This window comes from Lucilia sericata, unplaced genomic scaffold (genome assembly GCF_015586225.1).
Source record: "Lucilia sericata isolate MDLA Ls3-8-SP2 unplaced genomic scaffold, ASM1558622v1 Contig001533F_arrow, whole genome shotgun sequence".
In the NCBI taxonomy this organism is placed as follows: domain Eukaryota; kingdom Metazoa; phylum Arthropoda; class Insecta; order Diptera; family Calliphoridae; genus Lucilia; species Lucilia sericata.
In genome coordinates, this window is record NW_023995457.1 from 50,001 (window position 1) to 74,039 (window position 24,039).

Sequence of the window (24,039 nt, forward strand, 5' to 3'; positions counted from 1 at the left end):
ACTAGAACTGAACTAGAACTGAACTAGAACTGAACTAGAACTGAACTAGAACTGAACTAGAACTGAACTAGAACTGAACTAGAACTGAACTAGAACTGAACTAGAACTGAACTAGAACTGAACTAGAACTGAACTAGAACTGAACTAGAACTGAACTAGAACTGAACTAGAACTGAACTAGAACTGAACTAGAACTGAACTAGAACTGAACTAACTGAACTAGAACTGAACTAGAACTGAACTAGAACTGAACTAGAACTGAACTAGAACTGAACTAGAACTGAACTAGAACTGAACTAGAACTGAACTAGAACTGAACTAGAACTGCACTAGAACTGAACTAGAACTGAACTAGAACTGAACTAGAACTGAACTAGAACTGAACTAGAACTGAACTAGAACTGAACTAGAACTAGAACTGAACTAGAACTGAACTAGAACTGAACTAGAACTGAACTAGAACTGAATTAGAACTAGAACTGAACTAGAACTGAACTAGAACTGAACTAGAACTGAACTAGAACTGAACTAGAACTGAACTAGAACTGAACTAGAACTGAACTAGAACTGAACTAGAACTGAACTAGAACTGAACTAGAACTGAACTAGAACTGAACTAGAACTGAACTAGAACTGAACTAGAACTGAACTAGAACTGAACTAGAACTGAACTAGAACTGAACTAGAACTGAACTAGAACTGAACTAGAAACTGAACTAGAACTGAACTAGAACTGAACTAGAACTGAACTAGAACTGAACTAGAACTGAACTAGAACTGAACTAGAACTGAACTAGAACTGAACTAGAACTGACTAGAACTACTAGAACTAGAACTGAACTAGAACTGAACTAGAACTGAACTAGACTGAACTAGAACTGAACTAGAACTGAACTAGAACTGAACTAGAACTGAACTAGAACTGAACTAGAACAGCTTTCGACTTGACAGCCTGACCTGACTTTTGTATTAAATAAGGATTTTAATTAAGATTTTTATATTAAAGGAAATTAACTAAACTTTCATGGGCCACCCTAATGTACATTCTTATATGTATGTGCAATATTTACTGTATTCTTTACATCAATACAAAAGTGTGTGAGAATATTAGAGTGTATTAAAAGCACTTCTTCTTCAAATGTTTCAGGCTTCATTGGTTGAGTTCTTGAGTTGATATCAGAGCAAATAGAGAATTTGTTCATTTTATGGCAAAAATAATTTCTTTGTGGAAAAAACTTAAAAAATCATTTCTATGTTGAAAATGTTATCACTTAAATCCTGGTCTATTAAAAACCAAAATCTTCTAAAGTACACGATTTTTCATGTGACATACTCACTGAATTATAATTCTCTTCCTTCACCTTAGTTAAAGTGCATTCCTTAAAAACCCTGTTTTTAACCCTGTGTTTAAAACACACGCCTTAACTTTTTCTCCATACTTGCATGTATAAATCCCAAGAATAACGACAAGAAATTTTCAAAAACCTCAGAGTCGTACAAAAATAAAAACAAAAAGAATAAAATCATTCCAGAAAAAAACACTTGAAGCCAATAGAGTTTGAATTGAATTGTGTTTTTGTGCAAATATTCGAAAGTCAAAGGATTCATTCTAACTTTTTTTGTTATTATTTATTTTAAAAATGTCAACAATGATAGTGGTGGTGACTGGTGGCAGGAAAGAAAATAAAATATTTTTATTTATTTAATTGATTTGTTTTATAATATTGATTTAATTTGTTGAGTTTAGTATTTTTGTTTGTAATTTATATTATTGATTTTTTAAGATAATATTTTGAGGCGATATTTCGGTATTGGAAACTATTTCAGAAAAATACGTTTCAATATAAATGATGTTTCCGAGAGATGGTTTTCATACAGAAACCATTTTGGGAAGAAAATTTTTAAAAGTAAAACATTCATAGGATAATTATTTTTAGATCAACTTTTTACTAGAAAAGTTGCTCCGACTCTGACCAACTTTTAACTAGAAGAGTTGGTCTGATTCTGATTAACTTTTTACTAAAAAAGTTGCTCTAACTCTGATCATCCTTTTACTAGAAAAGTTGCTCAGACTCTGATCAACTTTTTATTAGAGAATTTGCTCAGACACTGATCAACTTTGTACTAGAAAATTTGCTTAGACTCTGATCAACTTTTTACTAAAAAAGTTGCCCAAACTCTGATTACCTTTTTTACTTTTAACTAGAAAAGTTGCTCAAGCTGTGATCAACTTTTTACTAGAAAAGTTGCTGAGACTCTAATAAACTTTTTACTAGAAAAGTTGCTCAGACTCTGATCAACTTTTTACTAGAAAAGTTCCTCAAACTCTGATCATCCTTTTACTAGAAAAGTTTCTCAAACTCTGATCACCAGACTCTGATCAACTTTTTACTAGAAAAGTTGCTCAAACTCTTTTCAACTTTTTACGAGAAAAGTTGCTCAGACTCTAATCAACTTTCTAATAGAAAAGTTGCTCAGACTCTAATCAACTTTCTAATATAAAAGTTACTCAGACTCTGATCAACTTTTTACTAGAAGAGTTGCTCAAACTCTTCTCAACTTTTTAGGAGAAAAGTTGCTCAGACTCTAATCAACTTTCTAATAGAAAAGTTTCTCAGACTCTGATCAACTTTTTACTAGAAGAGTTGCTCAAACTCTGATCAACTTTTTACTAGAAAAGTTTCTCAGACTCTTATTCTGATCAACTTTTTACTCGAAAAGTTGCTCGGACTCTGATCCACATTTACTTTTAACTAAAAAAGTTGCTCAAACTGTGGTCAACTTTTTACTAGAAAAGTTGCTCAAACTGTGATCAACTTTTTACTAGAAAACTTGCTTAGACTCTGATCAACTCTTTACTAGAAAAGTTGCCAGAACTCTGATCAACTTTTTACTAGAAAAATTGCTCAGACTCTGATCAACTTTTTACTAGAAAAGTTCCTCAGACTCTGATCATCCTTTTACAAAAAAATTTGCTCAGACTCTGATCAACTTTTTACTAGAAAAGTTTCTCAGACTCTGATCAACTTTTACTGGAAAAGTTGCTTAGACTCTTATCAACTTTTTATTAGAAAAGTTGCTCAGAATCTGATCAACTTTTTACTAGACTCTGATCAACTTTTTACTTAAAGAGTTGCTTAGACTCTTATCAACTTTTTATTAGAAAAGTTGCTCAGAATCTGATCAACTTTTTACTAGAAAAGTTGACCAAAAGTAACTTTTCTATTTTAAATTTAAATAAATCTAACATTTGCACTTATGGCAGTCTTATCACAAATGATCTATTTATATTAATTTATATAATTCACATTAATCCTTTAACAATTTAACGTTAAGCTACTTTAGAGCTTGTAAAACCTCCCAGATTTGTAATAATATCCTTAATTGATTTAACATTAAATCCTACATAAAAATCGTCTTAAATTTCTATTAACAATTCAAAAGAAATTTGATTTAAAATGAAAAAAAAAATTGACAAATTTATATTTAGAAACTAAACTTAGAAGTGGGTGTATTAGCAGAAGTAAAAATAGCAAAACTCGTCATATTTATGTGTTCTTCTTAAAATAGATAGCAGTTGTAATGTTGCTTTAGGGGTCTGTCCTATTAAATATATGTATAGAGGTGGAACTCCTCCTACACTTTGTAATATGATTCTGTACCTTTTAGGTAATTTTAACTTGTGTTAATTTCCACTTGACTAAATCAATTGTTGTTAGAAAAATGTAAAAGTTTATGTCAAATTTTACCTTAAACACATTTGTTCGAATTCATTAAAATGTCTGCTTTGATTAAGAGCAGCAAATTGTACATGATTAAAAGGCAACATTTTGAGTAAAAACAATACACAGACAGCACACTTTACTTCTTAGATTTTTTTTATTGAAAATTGTTGGCAGTAATTCTAAACCGTTTTAGCAGCGCACAGCACGACAAAAATTAAATTATGACAATAATTATACTACTAAATGAAAACAATAAAATTACAACAATATATTACAATAGAAATTAAAAATTAACAACAATTACAACGTTTTTAATGATTTCACGTTTAATTCGTAATTGAAAGTGTTTTATGGCAACTGAACACACGAGAGTTGAGTTGTCAAAAGACATTTTTAATTTCAATACAAATGGTTTGTTTATTTAAGCACTTTTTTTGTTTATTAAAAATTGCATTAAATATTAAATATAAAACAAATAACGACAGTAAATCATGATTAAATTGTTGTTTTATTATTTATTTTACTCTTGAAATTATATATTTATAGAGTAGAGAGTCAGAGAAAAATCATAATCAAAATCACTGGCAAAAATATTAAATGTAGAACAAAAGCAAAAAAAAAAAAAACACATTTGATAAGAAGTAAAGTCTCGAGTCAATTTAAGTCAAGACTGCATCCTCAAGTACTAAAGAAAAAAATAATTTTCAAGTTATTTATTTTTGTATAATCAAATGTCATCGCAACATGTTGGCAGAACATTTTTGATTTGGCACCAAATTGTGAAAGAAAGAGGGAAATAATCATTATCCCCTCCTGCTAAAAAAGAGTCTTTTCAATACAGTTTTGATATAGAAAAGTGTCTTATCAAAACACTTTTCTTATAGAAATGTCTCTTCTCAATACAGTTTTCTTATAGAAAAGTGTCTTGTTGCTCAGACCTTGATCAACTTTTTACCAAAAAACTCGATCAGACTCTAATCAACTTTTTACAAGAAAAATCGATCAAACTGCGATCAACTTTTTACTAGAAAAGTCGATCAGACTGTGATCAACTTTTTACTAGGAAACTCGATCAGACTCCGATCAACTATTTACAAGAAAAATTGATCAGACTGCGATCAACTTTTTACTAGAAAAGTCGATCAGACTGTGATCAACTTTTTATTAGAAAAGTCAATCAGACTATGATCAATATTTTACTAGAATAGTCGATCAGACTGTGATCAACTTTTTATTAGACAAATTAATCAGACTGTGATCATCTTTTTACTAGAATAGTCGATCAGACTGTGATCAACTTTTTACTAGAATAGTCGATCAGACTGTGATTAACTTTTTATTAGAAAAGTCAATCAGACTCTGATCAACTTTTTACTAGAAAAGTCGATCTGACTCTGATCAACTTTTTACTAGAAAATTCGATCAGACTGTGATCATCTTTTTACTAGAAAAGTCGATCAGACTGTGATCAATTTTTCACTAGAAAAGTCGATCAGACTGTGATTAACTTTTTACTAGAAAAGTCGATCAGACTGTGGTCAACTTTTAACCAGAAAAGTCGATCAGACTGTGGTCAACTTTTAACCAGAAAAGTCGATCAGACTGTGATCAACTTTTAACCAGAAAAGTCGATCAGACTATGATCAACTTTTTACTAGAAATTTTTTATTAGAAAAGTCGATCAGACTCTGATCAACTTTTTCCAGAAAAGTCGATCAGACTCTGATCAAATTTTTACCGGAAAAGTCGATCAGACTCCGATCAACTTTTTACTAACAAAGCCGAGACTCTGATCAACTTTTTACTAGAAAAGTCGATCAAACTCTGTTTAACTGTTTACTAGAAAAGTCGATCGACTGTGATCAACTTTTTACTAGAAAAGTCGATCAAACTGTGATTAACTTTTTACTAGAAAAGTTGATCAGTCTGTGATCAACTTTTTACTAGAAAAGTCGATCAGACTGTTCTCAACGACTCTGACTAACTAATTTCCAATACAGAAAAACTGTACCTATAATTAGTGACACCACTGTTAACAAAAAATCTCTATATAACAAAATTATCGCATTCATATGTATATTTTGTTAAGCAAATTCTGTAAGTTCTCTTTCTCTAGCTATTTTTGTATCGAACAATCATACAAATCCAAATAAAACATATAGAATATTAATTCAATATAATCTTTTAAAAGTGCAAAAAACCCAAAAACAACAATAATTTATATAAACAAATTTATCACTACCATGACAACACATGTCCAGTGAATTATAGAAACAGACAATGCCATAGAATGCAAGAGACAGAGAAAAAAGAAGAGGTCAGGGTTATCAAGATGCTTCTGACTATTTATTTTCATTATTTTTTAATAAATAAACAATAAAAGAAAATATTTAAATAATTTTTTTTTGGGAGGTATACACATAAATACTTATGAAAAATTTAAGGAAATTTGTTTAAAATAAATCAATAATATAAACAAATTAAAGTTCCACAATATTGGGTCTCAAAATTGGCGAAAAAGTTTACATTTTATGAATTACTTGTTACTTATTTTATTGTTTAAAAATAAAGTGTTTGTTGTTATAAACAAATAGAAATAAATATTTTAATGTTTATTTATTTTAATTTCTTAATGTTGTTACAATTTCCCTTTTGAACTTATCAGCTAGAATGAAAATGTTTTACTTTAAACAATGACGTCAATAAATCTATTGATTTGTATTTATATAGAACACAAATGCTATAGTTGAATGAACATGACTTGAGAGAAATTGGGAGGGTTTCTATCAAGACGATTTTTAAGTACCCTACAGATGAAGGTCAAATTTTTATTAGAAACATTAATCGACAGCTGATCAACCTTTTACTAGAAAAGTTGCCCAGACTCCGATCAACTTTTTACTAGAAAAGTTGCTCTGACTTCTATCAACTTCTTTTAGAAAAGTTGTTCAGACTCCGAGCAACTTTTTACTAGAAAAGTTGCTCAGACTCTGATCATCTTTTTTTCTAGAAAAGTTGTTCAGACTCAGATCAACTTTTTACTAGAAAAGTTGCTCAGACTCTGACCAACTATAGACTAGAAAAATTGCTCAGACTTTTATCAACTTTTTACTAGAAAAGTTCTTCAGACTCCAATCAACTTTTTACTAGAAAAGTTGCTCAGTCTCTGATCAACTTTTTACTAGAAAAGTTGCTCAGATTCTGATCAACTTTTTACTAGAAAAGTTGCTCAGATTTTGATCAACTTTTTACTAGAAAAGTTGCTCAGACTCTGATGAACTTTTTACTAGAAAAGTTGCTCAGACTCTGATAAACTTTTTACTAGAAAAGTTGCTCAGGCTCTGATCAACTTTTTACTAGCAAAGTTGCTCAGACTCTGATCAACTTTTTACTAGAAAAGTTGTCCAGTCTTTAATCAACTTTTTACTAAAAGAGTTGCTCAGACTCTGATCAACTTTTTAATAGAATAGTTGCTCAGACATTGATGAACTTTCTACTAGAAATATTGCTTAGACTTCGATCAACGTTTTACTAGAAAAGTTTCTCGCATTCTGATCAAGTTCTGATCAACTTTTTGCTCGAAAAGTTGCTCTGACTCTGATCAACTTTTTACTAAAAACGTTGCTCTGACTCTGATCAACTTTTTAATAGAAAAGTTGCTCAGGCTCTGATCAACTTTTTGCTAGAAAAGTTGCTGTGACTCTGATCAACTTTTTACTAGAAAAGTTGCTTAGACTCTGATCAACTTTTACTAGATAAGTTGCTCAGACTCCTATCAACTTTTTACTAAAAAAGTTGCTCAGACTCTGATCAACTATTTACTAAAAATGTTGCTCTGATTCCGAAATTTTTTTAGGAAAGTTACTCAGACCCTCATTAGCTTTTTACAAGAAAAGTTGCTGAGACTCTAAATAACGTTTTACTAGAGAAGTTGTTCAGACTTTAATGATATTTATACTAGGAATAACGCTCAGTAGCTTAGACTAATATCAACTTTATTGGAAAAGTTTCTAATCAAAATTTTACTACAAAAGTAACCCTTATTTTTTTTCACCCGAGGATTTTTATTTCATGTAGAATACCCCAATATATTGTGTCTAATTGCCAATTTGCGTGACTCCAAAAAAATGGTGATTGGAATTTTTTGATTATTTTCCCTACTGATAAAAGGGAATCATTAAATTTGATTCAGTTTTAAACAAAAAGGAAAAATAGCAAGTTATCAAAGAATTTCTAAAATTTTCAATTAAAGTAATATTTATTTTGAACAAATATTTAATTGTATTTGCAAACAATTTAATTGTATTAACTAATCAATTTTTCCGCATTTAATTCTTTCTTTAAAAATTAATTGATTTTAAAATTATAAACGCAATTAAGTAGTTAATACATAATTATTATCTAATTTGTTTTATACTCATAATTAGATTTTCAAAATAAGCACCAACTCAAATTCGTACTGAATCTCTACCCTACCACAACCCCCTCGATATTTTGTTATAAAATCCAATAATTATGAAACGTTTATATGTTCATGTGAAACATTTCTTTCATCTTCTACATAGTCAAAATGAAATGTTGCATGCAACAAAAATTATGTTTGTTATTTACATTTATTTAATTTATAAACTCATTTAGTGGGTATTTGGGGGTACGTTGATGGCTGAATGGATGGTTCGTTGGTTGGTTTGATATTGGTTTGTATGGAATGGTATGGTAGTTCTGCTACGTTGATGGTTTGACTGACTTAAATATAAATGAAAATGAAAAACCACAGTCAAATACAGCTAAATGAACTGCAAACTAAATAAAAATTTATACGTAATGGGTAAATAAACAGGGAAACTGATACTAATTAACACTTAAAAGAATCGAAAGAAAATGTTAACTAATTTGATAATTTTTAAAAGTCTTGTCTACCTCAACAAAAGTTTTGTTATTGCAATATAAAATTTTCTAAATTCTAAAATTTCTTTTTCACAACAAGGTTTCATTTATTATTTGTTATACTGTAGATTCATTTAAATTTCCTCGTTTTTTTACATAGAAAATATTTAAAACTTAACTAAATGTTTGTGTGCAAAATAAAGTGGAAAAACTATTTTTAGTCATTAACAACATAAAGTGGTTGTATTTAGCATTAAAATAAAATTACAACAATATAAACTAAAGCAGCTTTTGCTCTATACCAATAACAATAACAACAATTTAATGTTTTACGAATATTTATGTAAATGAATTCATTTCTTTATGAGAATTCCCATGACAAAAAAAAAAGAAAAGAAACAGCAACAGCAACAACTAGGCTTTTGATATCTTTTCTTTAATCTATATCAATTTGAATTTATACCCGAAGGTAATGTTTGTATGACTGAACTGACTAGAACAGCAACAGGATTGTTGAACGAAAAAATAGTACTTTGCCTTTCTTTCTAATTTGCATAAATGCGAGGGTAGGTAGATGAGTCATACTGGACTTTTTTTACTAAAAAGGTTGCTTAGACTCTGATCAACTTCTTATCAAAAAAAGTTGCTCCGACTATGAACAACTTTTTACTAGAAAAGTTGCTCCGACTATGAACAACTTTTTACTAGGAAAGTTGCTCAGATTATGATCAACTTTATACTAGAAAAGTTGGTCAAACTCTGATAAACTTTTTCTAGAAAAGTTGCTCAGACTCTAATGAACTTTTTACTAGAAAAGTTGCTCAAACTCTGAACAACTTTTTACTAGAAATTTGCTCAGACTCTGATGACTACTTTTTATCAAAAAAAGTTGCTCCAACTTTTTACCTGAAAAGCTGCTCAGACTCAGATCGACTTTCTACTAGAAAAGTTGCTTAGACTATTTTAAGACTCTGATCAACTTTTTACTTGAAAAGTTGCTGAGACTCTGCTCTTACTCTAATCAACTTTTTACTAGAAAATTACTAACACTCTGTTAAACTTTTTACTAGGAAAGTTGCTCACTTTTTACTAGGAAAGTTGCTCAGACTCTGATGAACTTTCTACTAGAAAAGTTGATTAGACTCTAAACGACTTTTTATTAGAAAGGTTGCTTAGACTCTGATCATTTTTTTACCAGAAAAATTGCTTAGACTCTAATTAACTTTTTACTAGAAAAGTTGCTCCAACTCTGATCAACTATTTACTTTAAAAGTTGCTCCAACTCTGATCAACTATTTACTTTAAAAGTTGCTCAGACTCTGACCGACTTTCTACTAGAAAATTGCTCAGACTCTGATAAACTTTTTACTAGGAAAGTTGTTCAGACTCCCTGATCAACTTTTCAATAGAAAAGTTGCTCTGACTATGATCATCTTTTTAATTGAAAAGTTGCTCAGAATTTCTAATCAACTTTTTACTAGAAAAGTTGCTTAGACTCAGATGAACTTTTTACTAGAAAAGTTGCTCAGTTTTCGACCAACTTTTTACTAGAAAATTTGCTCAGATTCTGATCAACTTTTTACTGGAAAAGTTGCTCAGACTGTGATCAACTTTTTACTAGAAATGTTGCTCAAACGGTTATCGACTGTTTACTAGAAATGTTGCTTCATATAGTTCAAGTTAAGCTTTAGTTGTAGCTATTAATAGCTTTTACACTGTCCAAGTTTAGCTTTTATTGTATCTAGAATCTGATCTCCTCAATGTCTAATATTGATTTCAGTCCTCAACATGTGTATAATATAGTTTTTATTTCCTAGCCATCAACTTGTCATTCCAAAAACACCCATTAAACAACCACTAAACTATTTTTAATTACACCTCTTAAAATAAAACCTAACGGTAAATATAAACAAAAATTTAGTATTAATTCTTTCCTCCCGGCAGTAAACTTGTTTTACAATTCATTTCACATAAATCAATCAATATAAACTCTAAATATGCATGAACATAAATATATGAATGACTAAATTGATTTGACTGTCAATTTGAATGAATAAATATTGTATTGATTTTGGGTAAAAGCATTTTGTTACCTGGTTTAGTGTTTTTGTGTTATTTTTGGCAGTTATGGAGGGGGGGAGGCAGTATAGATAGGGGGAGGCTTAAGTTCTTTCAGTTCCAAAAATTCTTACACGTATTTAACTTTATTTTCTCTTTCAAGAAATGCCTTTTTTGGAAATCTATTTTGTTTCTATATTTTGGTTTTGTTTGTCTATAATAAACATTCTTACACAAAATAAACATAAAAAGTCATTTAGTTTTTTTTTTTTGTTCTCTTTTATTTTGTTTTTCTAAGTGAACAAAAACATTGATTTTTTTATGGCCAGAATAAAAAAAAGGCATAAATGGTGGTTTGTTTAAGAATAACTTTGAGGTTTTTCTTAGTTTATTTATAAAAATAGTATAAAAATGTTTATAAAATAAATAAATGCTATATTTATTTTATTTCACATTTAAATAACTATTAACATTTACTATTGAAAATATTTAAATGTAGTTTGTTTGAGATGGGTGCTGTTGTGCGAAAAAAAAACTACAATTCATTAGCAAAAAGATAATTGTTTGTTTGCTTTTCAATGTCTAGTATTACTTTTTATATTAAATGTTTTTTTTTCTATACGTATTGTTGTTGTTGAAAAATTCAATTAATATTAATTTAATATAGCTATAGAGAAATTATTGACCTTTTTGCCTTTAATGTCGTCATCATCATCATCATCATCATAGCCATCAGTAGAATTATTGTAGATAGAGCAAGAGAGTGAGAGTCAACCTAGTTAAATTTTGCTATTCATGCTAGAGGAATTTTCCAAATATGCAGTAAAAAAGTTATTAGTATTAGTTTTTGAAATTTTCAAGGGGATCTACAAATACACAGACGTAACAATAACCTTTTACCCTAATCTCTAAGTGTGGTTGCCAAACTTACTTCTCAGTATTTTATCTTAAATATTACATGTTGTTGCTATTTGTTGTCTGAATAGCAAAAAAAAGTCTAATTAACTTTATATTAGAAAAATTTATCAGATTCTGATCAACTTTTTACTATAAATGTGGTTGAGATTCTGACCAGCTTTTTACTGGAGATGTGGATTAGATTCCGATCAACTTTTTCTAGAAATGTGGATCAGATTCCGATTAATTTTTTATTAGAAATATTGATCAGATTCTAAGCGTCTTTTTGCTAAATCTAATCAACTTTTTCGATTTTACTCTGATCAACTTTTAACTAGAAAAGTCGATCAGACTCTCATCAACTTTTTACTAGAAAACTCGATCTTACTCTGATTCACTTTTAACTAGAAAAGTCGATCTGACTCTGATCAACTTTTAACTAGAAAAGTCGATCAGACTCTGGTCAACTTTTTACTAGAAAAATCGATCTGACTCTGATCAACTTTTTACTAGAACAGTCAATCAGAAAGTGATAAACTTTTTACTACAAAAGTCGTTCTTACTTAGAATAACTTTTTACCAGAAAAGTCGACCTGAATCTGATCAACTTTTTACTAGAAAAGCCGATCAGACTCTGATCAACTTTTAACTAGAAAAGTCGATCAGACTCTGAACAAGTTTTTACTAAAAAGGCCAGACTCTCGAACAGACTCTGATCAAGTTTTTACTAAAAAGGCCGACCAGACTCTGAACAAGTTTTTACTAGAAAAGTCAATCAGAGTCTGATCAACTTTTTACTACAAAAGTCGATCTGACTCTGATCAACTTTTAACTAGAAAAGTCGATCAGACTCTGAACAACTTTTTACTAGAAAAGTCGACCATATTCTGATCAAGTTTTGACTAGAAAAGTCGATCAGGGTCTGATCAAGTTTTTACTAGAAAAGTCGATCAGACTGATCAAGTTTTTACTAGAAAAGTCGATCAGACTCTGATCAAGTTTTTAACTAGAAAAGCCGATCAGACTCTGATCAACTGTTTACTAGAAAAATCTAACTGACTCTGATCAACTTTTTACTAGAAAAGTCGACCTGACTCTGATCAAGTTTTAACCAGAAAAGTCAATCAGACTCTGATCAACTTTTTGCTACAAAAGTCGATCTGACTCTGATCAACTTTTAACTAGAAAGTCAATCAGACTCTGATCAACTATTAATACAAAAGTCGATCAGACTTAGATCAACTTTTTACTAGAAAAGTCGATCTGACTCTGATCAACTTTTAACTAGAAAAGTCGATCTGACTCTGATCAACTTTTAACTAGAAAAGTCGATCAGACTCTGGTCAACTTTTTACTAGAAAAGTCGATAAGAAACTGTTAACTTTTTACTAGAAAAGTCAATCAGACTCTGATCAACTTTTTACTAGAAAAGTCGATCAGACTTACCTTAGGTGAAATAAATAAGGATTAAAAATACATCTTAATATAATCCCAACATGAATTCAAAATTCTCTTTTCACTTGACCCTTAAATAATCTTCACAATAATGATGAAAAACGAAATACATTCAATCAATATGATTAAATTGTCTTTCGTGTTTTTTTTTTTTTTTTTTTTGACAAGTGTCATGCAAATAAAACTCAACCTTCTTTTATAACAGGATGTTTGTTTTCGGTATTGTGGTTATTACAGATGGTGACGGTGGTCTTCTATTTATTTGCTCCGAGTCTTTAGCTTTTGCTGTTTAATAAATGTTTATCTAGTTGCTGACTGTCTGGCCTGTCGTACTGTCATCATTGCTATGGATAATGCTAGTAGTTGCTGCTAAACAATTGTCATTGTGAGTGTGTTTTTTTGTTGTTTGCTAATAAACTAAAATTGAATTAAAAAGCAACCAGCAGGCGGTATGCAGTTATAGGAAATTTGACTACATACATTGCAGAGTAGTGTAGAGGGAGAGAGATTTGAAGGAATGAAAACAATTATTTAAAAAAAAATATATATTTTCATTTATTTATTTAAAAGAAAATATTTTATTTGATTATTGTTTTCTTGATTTTAAGTAAAATATATTGTTTAAACAATTTATTATTTTAAACTCTTGCTTTAGCAAAAGCAATTTAATAATTTTATGATTTGTGTTTTTTTTTTGTTATTTATTGCAGTTTGTTGGCAAACTCGTGCCGGCCCTCAAAAATATACAACAATTTATTAATTTAATTAAGTATTCAATTTGTTTAATGGTAATAGCAAGCGCCACAATTGGTCCATTTTCAATATTAGACTTTGACTAAATCCGAGGCACGCTATTAAAATCAATATTGACTTTAATCAAAGCAATTTATTGTATCCAAGTCCTGCTTGAATAACAGATATTTAGCTTCAATTATAGATCTTTACTCAGTGTATCTCAGTGTAGCTTTCGTATAGGCAATCTTAACATTTATAAAAGCTCTTAATTCAGGCCAAGTTTATAATTAATTAAGTTTATATAATCATTAAGTTTATAATTAATTATACTGACCATTGCTAGCTTTAATCAAAGCTGTTTTTATAGTCCAATTATATTATTATTCTTAGATTTTCTATAGTCCAAGTTTAGCTTCAAAGAGGCAAACCTAGTACTTTAGCTTTAATCCTAGTTCAATCTTTGTTCTTTATGTTTCTTCATCAAGCTTAGCTCTTTATAGAGTCTAATTTAAGCTTCAATCAAAGCTTTTATTCTGCTCATCAATCAAAGCTCCTTCAAATTCAAATTTGTAACTTTGATTTATACTCAAAACTTAGCTTGTATTAAAGCTCTTTATTTAGTGCAAGTTTAATTAGCTTTCGTATTAGCAATATAAACTTCAATCTTAGATTTTTTTATGTTACAACTTTAATTTCAGTCTCAGCTCTTTTTATACTCCAAGTTTAGCTTTAAATGCTGATCCTTTTATACACCAACTTTAGCTTCAATATTAGCAGAACTGAAGCTTCAACCGTAGCTTAACTAAGCTTTAATTTTAATTCAATTTACAGCTCCTTTTTAAGCTCAATTCTAGATTCAATCCTAGGCTATTTTAACATTCACATTAAGCTTCAATATTATGATCAAATGTAGCTTCACTCTCGCTCTTCTTTTAGTATTCTTTGAATTCAATCATAGTTCTTTTTATAGATCAAATTAAACTTCAATCTTAGCTCATTTTATAATTCAAATTTTGTTTCAATCTCAGCTTTTTTTTATAGACCAACTATAGCTTTAACATTTGCTCTTTTTTATGGACCAGCTTCAACCTAAGCATTACAAAATAGAAAACTTAAAGTTTAATCTTAACTCTTTTTATAGTGCAAATTTAGTTTCAAATTCAGCTTAAGCTTCAATCACAGATATTTTTAAAAATTAACTTTAGCTTCAATATAGTCCAACATTAGCTTAATTAATATTAATATTACATTCAACTTTATCTACTTATTTTATAGTCCAGGTATAGTTGTAATACTCGAGCTTTATATGACCAAACTGTAGCTTAAATCTCCAACATTAACATCCAACTTCGGAAAACGACTATAACGCTCATAATTTGCTTCAAAATTATAGTAAAGCAACGAAATTCGACGTAAACAAGTTTTCGGAGAACAAATAGCACTCTGCCTAATTTTATGGATATCGGTTCATAATTGACCCTACCCCCCATATAAGGTTCCTCTCAGAAAATTACTTTAAAGTTTATAATTTGCATCAAAATGCCAGTATATCAACGAAATTGACATAAACCTGTTTTATAGAAACTAAAATCTCTCTGCCAAATATTAAGAGGATCGGCCCATAATTGATTCTACCCCCCCATATAAGCTCCCCCTAATATATTGGATTAAGGCCTTCATATAAGGCTTAGAAAGCATTGATATTTAACAAAACAAGTTTTATTGAATGCAAAATCTTTGAAGAATTTTAGGAGGATCCAAAATTTAACATAAGTAAATTTAAAATTTAAATTTTATAGTCCAATTATAGTTTAATAGCTTAACTTATGTTTAAGCTTCATTTGCAAAATTTGTTTAAATTTGATTCATAAAGTTATCATTTAAAACAGTTACACATGGGTTAAACAATAATAAACAATATGATTTGCATTTTTAAAACAGCTTCTTTTAACAAAATTGGTTAAAAAGCACAAAAATTGTTAAAATTTATAAACAAAATCTAAAAATAAAATTAAAATTTTTTTGTAACATTATACTTATTTCTAATTGACCAAAATTAGTCATAAGTTTTTTTTGGGTTATTTTATATTATCGTTAAAACCTTCAATTTACAAAATAACTCTTTATCAAAAAACAAAAATACCAATGAAGAAAACAAAAAAAAAATACTTCAGTTCTTTTTATTTAAATTGAGTATATTTTTATACTTTTTCATTAAAAACAAAAATAGTGGTATATTCAGTCACTCACTCACTAGGCAGTAACCAACCCATAAAAATGACAATGACTCATAGAGTGCGACGCGTACGGTACCAATAACAACATTTTATTATGCAGGCATTTTTGTTATTGTCATCTCTTAAGCTGTGGTTTAAGACAGCAAAACCAAGAAATTGTATAAAAAAAAAGACGAACAAGTCACTAACAGCAACAACAACAACTAAAAATCACTATTTTTATCATATTTTTTATTGTTCTTCTTGTATCATACATAGAGTCTTTGTACTTTTTTTTATATTTTTTTTATTAATAAACAAGAAACAATTGTTTCTTGTCATACTAGTATGTTGTAGTAAAAAGATATTTAAAATAGTTGTTGTTTTCTTCTTGTATTATTGCAGTTTTTTTCATTCTTGTCAAAAACATGTCTATATAGAAATAAAAAAAGAAGAGTAACCATGTTATTGTTATTGTATTACATGTATTGCTTCTTTTTTGATTTCTTGTTCGTACATGTATGAATGCATGACAACCCCACTTACTCTCCGCTCTATGGTATTGTATGAATGAAATTGCATTTATTCCGCCATATGCATTAGTTTTTAGCCGTTATTTTTAATTTTTTTGCCATTTTTTTGTTTATTTTTGTTTTATTGTGAAATAAAATACGTGTTTTGTTTGCATTGGATTTTTTTGGTGCAATTGAAGATGGTGATGATGTTGCTGTTTTTTTACTATTGTTTGACATTTAATATTTTTGTTAAAAATGGTAGAAGAATAACAATTTGCAGATAATGATGTTTATCTTTAGTATAATGATGTTAAGAAAATAAATTACTTCTTATTAAAATATATTTTTTTAGATATTCCTAAAGAATCTTTAAAACTTTTCCACTAAATAGTGGCTCAGAGTCTGAAAAATTTTTCAAGTAAAAGTTGTTCAAATTCTAAACAGAGTCTAAACAACTTCTCTAGTAAAAGTTGCTCAGAATCTGAACAACTTTTCTAATAAAAAGTTGTTCTAAGTCTGAACAATTTTTCTAGTAAAAAGTTGCTCAGAGTCTGAAAAACTTTTCTAGTAAAAAGTTGCTCAGAGTCTGAACAGCTTTTCTAGTAAAAAGTGGCTCAGAGTGTGAACAATTTTTCTAGTAAAAAGTTGCTCAGAGTGTGAACAACTTTTCTAGTAAAAAGATGCTCAGAGTCTGCTCAGTGCTGAACTACTTTTCTATTAAAAAGTAGTTCAGAGTCTGAACAGCTTTTCTAGTAAAAAATTGTTCAGAGTGTGAAAAACTTTTCTAGTAAAAAGATGCTCGGAGCCTGAACTACCTTTCTATTAAAAAGTTGCTCAGAGTGTGAACAACTTTTCTAGTAAAAAGTTGCTCAGAGTTTGAATAACTTCTCTAGTAAAAAGTTGCTCATAGTCTGAACAACTTTTCTAGTAAAAAGTTGCTCAGAGTCTGAACAACTTTTCTAGTAAAAAGTTGCTCAGAGTCTGAACAACTTTTCTAGTAAAAAGTTGCTCAGAGTCTGAACAACTTTTCTAGTAAAAAGTTGCTCAGAGTCTGAACAACTTTTCTAGTAAAAAGTTGCTCAGAGTCTGAACAACTTTTCTAGTAAAAAGTTGCTCAGAGTCTGAACAACTTTTCTAGTAAAAAATTGCTCAGAGTCTGAACAACTTTTCTAGTAAAAATTTGCTCAGAGTCTGAACAACTTTTCTAGTAAAAAGTTGCACAGAGTCTGAACAACTTTTCTAGTAAAAAGTTGCTCAGTGTGTGAACAACTTTTCTTGTAAAAAGTTGCTCAGAGTTTGAACAAATTTTCTAGTAAAAAGTTGCTCAGAGTCTGAAAAACTTTTCTAGTAAAAAGTTGCTCAGAGTCTAAACAACTTTTCTAGTAAAAAGTTGCTCAGAGTCTGATCAACTTTTATAGTAAAAAATTGCTCAGTTGCTGATCAACTTTTATAGTAAAGAGTTAGTTGCTGATCAAATGTTATTGCTCAATTTGCTGATCAACTTTTCTAGTTAAAAGTTGCCCAGTTGCTGATCAACATTTTTAGTAAAAAGTTTCTCTGTTGCTGAGCAACTTTCTAGTAAAAAGTTGCTCAGTTGCTGATCAACATTTCTAGTACAAAATGTCTCAGATGGTGAAATATTTTTCTAGTAAAATATTTCTCAGTTGCTGATCAATATTTCTGGTTAAAAGTTGCTCAGTTGCTGATCAACATTTCTAATAAAAAGTTGCTCAGTTGCTGATCAACATTTCTAATAAAAAGTTGCTCAGTTGTTGATCAACATTTCTAATAAAAATTTGCTCAGTTGGTGATCAAAATTTTAAGTAAAAAGTTGCTCTGTTGCTGAGCAACTTTTCTAGTAAAAAGTTGCTGATCAAAATTTCTAGTATAAAATGTCTCAGTTGGTGATCAACTCTTCTAGTAAAATATTGCTCTGCTGCTGATCAACATTTCTAGTAAAAAGTTGCTCAGTTGTTGATCAACTTTTCTAATAAAATATTTTTAGTAAAAAGTTGCTCAGTTATTGATATACTTTTCTGTTATAAAGTTGCCCTTAGCCTGATTTTGAATTTGGATAAAAAGTTGCTCAAATTCTGAACACTTCTGCTCAAATTCTTATTTGCTATTTAATACCTGTCGTACTTTGTATGAAAATATATTGTTAAAAATTCCCTTTACTTAATTTTACGACAAAACAAATATGTAAATCACCTGAAACAATTCAGCAATCACTCATTTTTTATGGACTTCAATTAAAATATTTACATTTTTTTTTGTTTGTTATTTATTTAACAAAAACTTTTTACAAAAATTTTGTTTTATCTTTTTTGGCAACACATTTCATAAATTAAACAAAATTTTTATCACTTGCAATGTTGGCTGATAACGCTACTTAAAACAACAACAATACAGCAACAGCTGTTTTTCCAAACAGTCAAACAAACAAAAACAAAATAACATAAACATTCTAACATTAGTGTCCGCAAATATGATAATTAACATAGAAATGTTAAAAGGTTTAACTGTTCCCGAAGGTTAACAGAAAACAAAACGAATGTCAGAATTTTCTATAGAAATTGTAATGTTTGTTTGTTATGAAGGAGGGGGCTGTATAAAATGAAAAGGGCTGGGGTATTGAAACACAAAAACCAGTAGAAAAGGGCGGTGGTAGAGAAGGCGCGCGCCTGTCTGCTGCCACTAGCTAAATAACATAATTTTTTTTCAAAAAACTCGCGATAAATTCTTTTATTTGGTTTAGTATGACTTTTTTTGGATAAAAGTACTAGTATGACGCCAACAACTACAACAACCCTGTAAAAATATTTGTACAATTGTGTTGTTTTTGTTTAGGACATAAGGGTTTGGTTGTGTGGGGGAATTTTAGGTTGATATATAAAAAACAGGTCATTTGTTTTTTTTTTTGTGTTCTTAAAGCTAAAAAAAATTTAAGCGGAAACCACCAAAAATATATAAAAATTGAAAAGAGAGAAGGGGGACACAATTTCTAGCCATAAAAAATCACAGGGAATAGTAACATTTGACAATGATGACGTAGGTTTGGTTATAGATTTTCATATAGCAATGAGGAATTCGGATTTTACTTACACTTCTAAAATGCGATCGCCTTTTTTGATGCCTGCCTTTTCGGCAGCACCATTTTCCAATACTGCACTGACATGCTGCAGAGGGGCGTATAGTTCACCATTAATGGAACGTAATTGACCACCTTCGGACACTTGACCACGTACATTAAAACCGAAACCCGTTTCCGTTTTATAAATGGTTACAACACGAGGTCCGGCATTGGCCAACGTTGACGAATCGCCCATTTTTGTGCCTGGCAAAGATGGGAAATTGTTCAAAAGAAAACAAACTTGCAATTTAAATAAAACTTTGGAATTTCAAATTTGATTTTTCTAACAACAAGAAGTAACACCACTTTTCAAGCTTTAAAATTCCAGCCACTTTGTTACTTTTTTTTGTTGTTTGTTTCGTTGTTGTTTCTACTGGCTGACTGGTTTTTTGTTTAATTATTACTTCACACTTTGCTTTTTTGTTGCTACTTGTAATTGTTGTAATTTAATGCAACTTTTATTATTTGCGTAACTCCTTTTTTTGTTGTTGCTGTTGTTTGCCTGATTCTTTTTTCAATCAAGCCATTCACCACCTTTTTTTTTCTTATTTTTTACAAACACTTTTTTGCTGTTACCTGCTACTACTTTTTTTGTGTAATTAATTGCTTTTTCAAAATTTTATATTTTTTTTCTTTAATAAAATTTCTTTTTTCTATTGATTTCCATAATTTAATTTGCTTTATATTTCACTGCTGTTATGCTATATAATTAAATTATTCTTTTTATTAAATTTATTTTTCTACTACTATTATATTTTCTGTACTTGTTTTCCGCAAAATTGCTTTTGCTGCCTTTCTTTTCTTTTAAATGCAATGAATGAAGAGAAAGAAATGAATCGAAGAAACAAAAAGAGTAACCACGTTACTCTCTGCTTAAGCAAAGGGGAATACAAAAGATAACAGGGTGCTTCAGCTATCAAACAAAAGGGAAAATAATTAATATTTTGTGGTAGGCCTGTGGGAAAATAGTACTTTTTTGTATAGCGTTTGAATTATAGTGAAAATTTAGTACATTGAAATGAGAAATCGAGTAATGCTAGTAAAAACTTATTGATAAATATAAAAAGATTCTTTTAAATATGTTTGTGAATATCTCTTTATTTGTCAAAGATATTAAAAGAAAATTTTCATAAGTTAATTTTCGACAAATCGCTCATTTTCTGTAAGATTGATATATCTTGGGTTTTTTGAAAGGTTTATTACAAAATATGGGCCGTTTTATACTCCATTTACACTACAGATTTCATTTGAAATCTTTCTACAAATCTAGACAGTTTATACTTAATTTTATGACATAAGAAAGATTTCATTTCTTCCAATATTTCTTCAAATTGTGTTTGATATGAAAAATCAGAAGAAAATATGAAATATTTATTAGAATTTTCTTTATAATAAAAAAAAAGATTAACTTTTCATTAATGTTTTTCAATTTATTTAAATATTGATTTTCTGTTTTGTCTTTTTTATTGTGCATTGTCATAATTTTTAGTTTTATTTAGGAAAAATCAAAGTTGCATCATTAAAAACTAGTAGATTTTGAAGAGATCTGTATATTTTTGTTTGGTATGGAAAATCTAGTCAAAATCAAAAAGATTTGATTCGAAGTCTTATAAATAATAGATTTCGCTGGGGTAATAGTGTTTGAATTAAACTTTAATTATACAGGCTAACAAATTTTTAAACCAATGTATATTTTTCTACAGGATTATACAGCTCTCAATTGGAATATTGCCTCAGAATGTAACGAACATATCCCATTTTTGGTCATATTTTTAATAAGCAGTTTGCCTAGGAAAGTAACAAAAATATAACAAAGTATGTACATATATCGGTATGTATTAATTTTACTCATGTGCCAAACATAGAGAATTTAAGATATTATTGTAACAGTAAAAATTAAAAAAATAAGATTAGAAAGATATTTGTTTTAAACAATTTTATTTTAATTAAAAATTAATGTTGTGATAAAACAATATAGTATGGCGAAGTCTCTATAAGATAAAACATAATCCAATTTATCACTCTTACTAATTTTACAAAACTTTACCTAAAGTTGTGGACTAAAAGAATTTAAATAAATATACAATTTATAATAAAAAAAATAATATTTTTTTAAACTTTAGTAGTTATTTTATAGAAAATTGTTTATTCAAACTTCAACAAAAAGGTTTTTTGGCTTTACGTACATAATTTTTAACATATTTTAAATTTTAATTGAATTGTGGATTTTTATTTCTTGGAAAGTATTTTTCTACAATTTTTAATAGAACAATTTTTGTTTTAATTTTGTTTATAGAAAATACATTTAATTTTTTAAAACGTATTTTCAAAAATAATTGAAGGCAATTGCTGAACAATTATTATTGTAATTTTACAAAGATTTTCACAATTGTTATAGAAATGGCTTTCATAGGTTTTTAGAATAAAATGATTATGAAAGAACCTAATTCAATTAGTTTTTTTCAGTGTACTGTCACTACAATTTTAACACTACTATTTCCATGCACTTAAAAACAACACTGACAGATAATGCAGTGTGTTAAAATATTTTGGCAGTGCTGTGACGGTATTGCCGTAATTTGAAAATGATAACGGAAAATATAAAAATCACGAAGAAAGTTTTAGTTTAAAAATTTAGAACTTTTTAAAATTAAGTAAAGAAGTAGCTCAAAAATGCATAATAGTAGTTGAATCTTTAATGACCTTTTATGATAAAAAGTGGTTCTAAATCTGAGCAACTTTTTTACTAAAAAGTGCAACAAAGTCTGACCAATCTTTTTAAAAAATAGTTTGGTCGAAATCAAATAAATTTGCTCTGAGTTTTTCTTTCTTTTTTAACAAAAAGTTATTCAGAGTCCGATCAACTTTTCCAGTAAACTGTCACTTTATATCTCTGGTCAAAATGATTAGGAATATATAGTCGGCAATATTATGGTAAAAATTAGTTTTTTATAATAAACGAAATATTTTAACAATTTTTTGACAAAAAAGTGATTTTCTGAAAGTAGGGTTATATGTTGACAGCGAGATTTATATGGGCCTATCCTCATAAATTTTGATAAAGGGATTTAAAAGTGTCTTATAGTGTTTATAGTTTAATTATTGACCTTCAAGTCATTTTCTGAAGGGGACTTTGGTGGGCGGATCAAATGATGCCCGATCATTACAAAAATCTACAGTATCATTTATACTTACATAAATAGTGAAATAATGGACCGATTTTAACCATTTCCGATTTTCAATTGGCTTCATCCTTGAGTCAAGAGAAGATTATCTACCAAACGGCCATAGCTAAATTGATTTTTCGAAACTTTTTAAGATAGTCGACTTATCGACTTTGTTATAAAAAAAAAAAGATTTCGACCTTTTCCGACAAAAAGTAGACCCTTCGATTATTTAAAGTTGATTTATAGAACCCTATTGAGAAATAGAATGGAATTACAACATAATTTCCATTAATAGTTAAATTTGTAAAAAATTTTAAAATATGTTTAGTGCTTTTTCAAAACAGTTGACAATACTCCCCCATAAATACAACCCTACCATTATAACATTTTCACTTATTCATTCTCCTTCTTTATATTTTTTGCTCTCTTCTTTACACCGACGTTCTCTCTTATATTTTGCAAGTATTTTTTTATTATTTTACCTTTGTTTTGTTTTTATTTTTACTTTATCATTGTTTTTTTTTTCTCCCATTTACTTTTCCCACCAGTTTCTCTTTGCTTTTTGGTGTGTGTTTCTGTTTTCTGACAAGGCAAGTTGTTCTTTCCATGGAAAACGACAACACCACGACCAAAACGTTAATATTGAAGAAGAGTAGTAAACCAGAATCATATACGTTCAAAATGGCGTCGGAAGTTGCATCGGATGAAATTCAATTTGTAAGTGGAAAAAAAAATTATTAAACATAAATATATTTAATAAAAAAAAAATTAAATAAATGTATACAAGATTTTATATAAAAAGAAAACAAATGGACTGTGTGTATAGAAAAAAAATATGCAGATAAACTGATAAAAAAATGGACTTTAAGAAAAACGCATTTAGTAATAAATAAAAAAATGCCGAATAATGGGCTAAAGAAATGAAATGTGCAAGTAGTGTTAAATGGAAAAAAATAAAAGGAAAACAAGTGTTTCTACTTTGCCCACACCTCAATCCAACTAGAAAATGGAAAAACTTGTAAAACTGTTTAGCATTATTATGTGGTGATGATGATATTTAGTAAAAATTTAAGATTTCTTGTGTTAAATTTATAAAGTGTTTGTTGCATTGTGTGTGTGTGTTGTCATTTTTGTAGAGGCTGTGTGTTTTTGGAATAAAAATTCCTTTACATGCTGCAGATGGTAATGATGATGTATTTTGGGGAGTTTAGTAGATTTTCAATTTTTATGCTGACTCCCATATTTTAAAGA

The 24,039-nt window shown here is 28.9% G+C and overlaps 1 protein-coding gene across 2 annotated transcripts in view; it reads right to left on the minus strand.

Moving 5' to 3' along the window:
* LOC119611788 (sorting nexin-27) overlaps positions 1 to 20,434 on the minus strand; it is a 26,645-nt gene extending 6,211 nt beyond the window's left edge. The window contains exons 1-2 of one of the 2 annotated variants that reach the window (XM_037967480.1): positions 20,198 to 20,434; positions 19,594 to 19,825 (exon numbers count right to left, since the gene is read on the minus strand). In XM_037967480.1, coding sequence (XP_037823408.1) covers positions 19,594 to 19,817 — 224 coding nt within the window. In that variant the 5' untranslated portion in view covers positions 19,818 to 19,825; positions 20,198 to 20,434. Of the gene's footprint in view, positions 1 to 3,749; positions 4,066 to 19,593; positions 19,826 to 20,197 lie in introns of those variants that run through there. The other variant, XM_037967481.1, reaches the window with a different exon arrangement.
* Between the last annotated feature and the right edge of the window lie 3,605 nt (positions 20,435 to 24,039).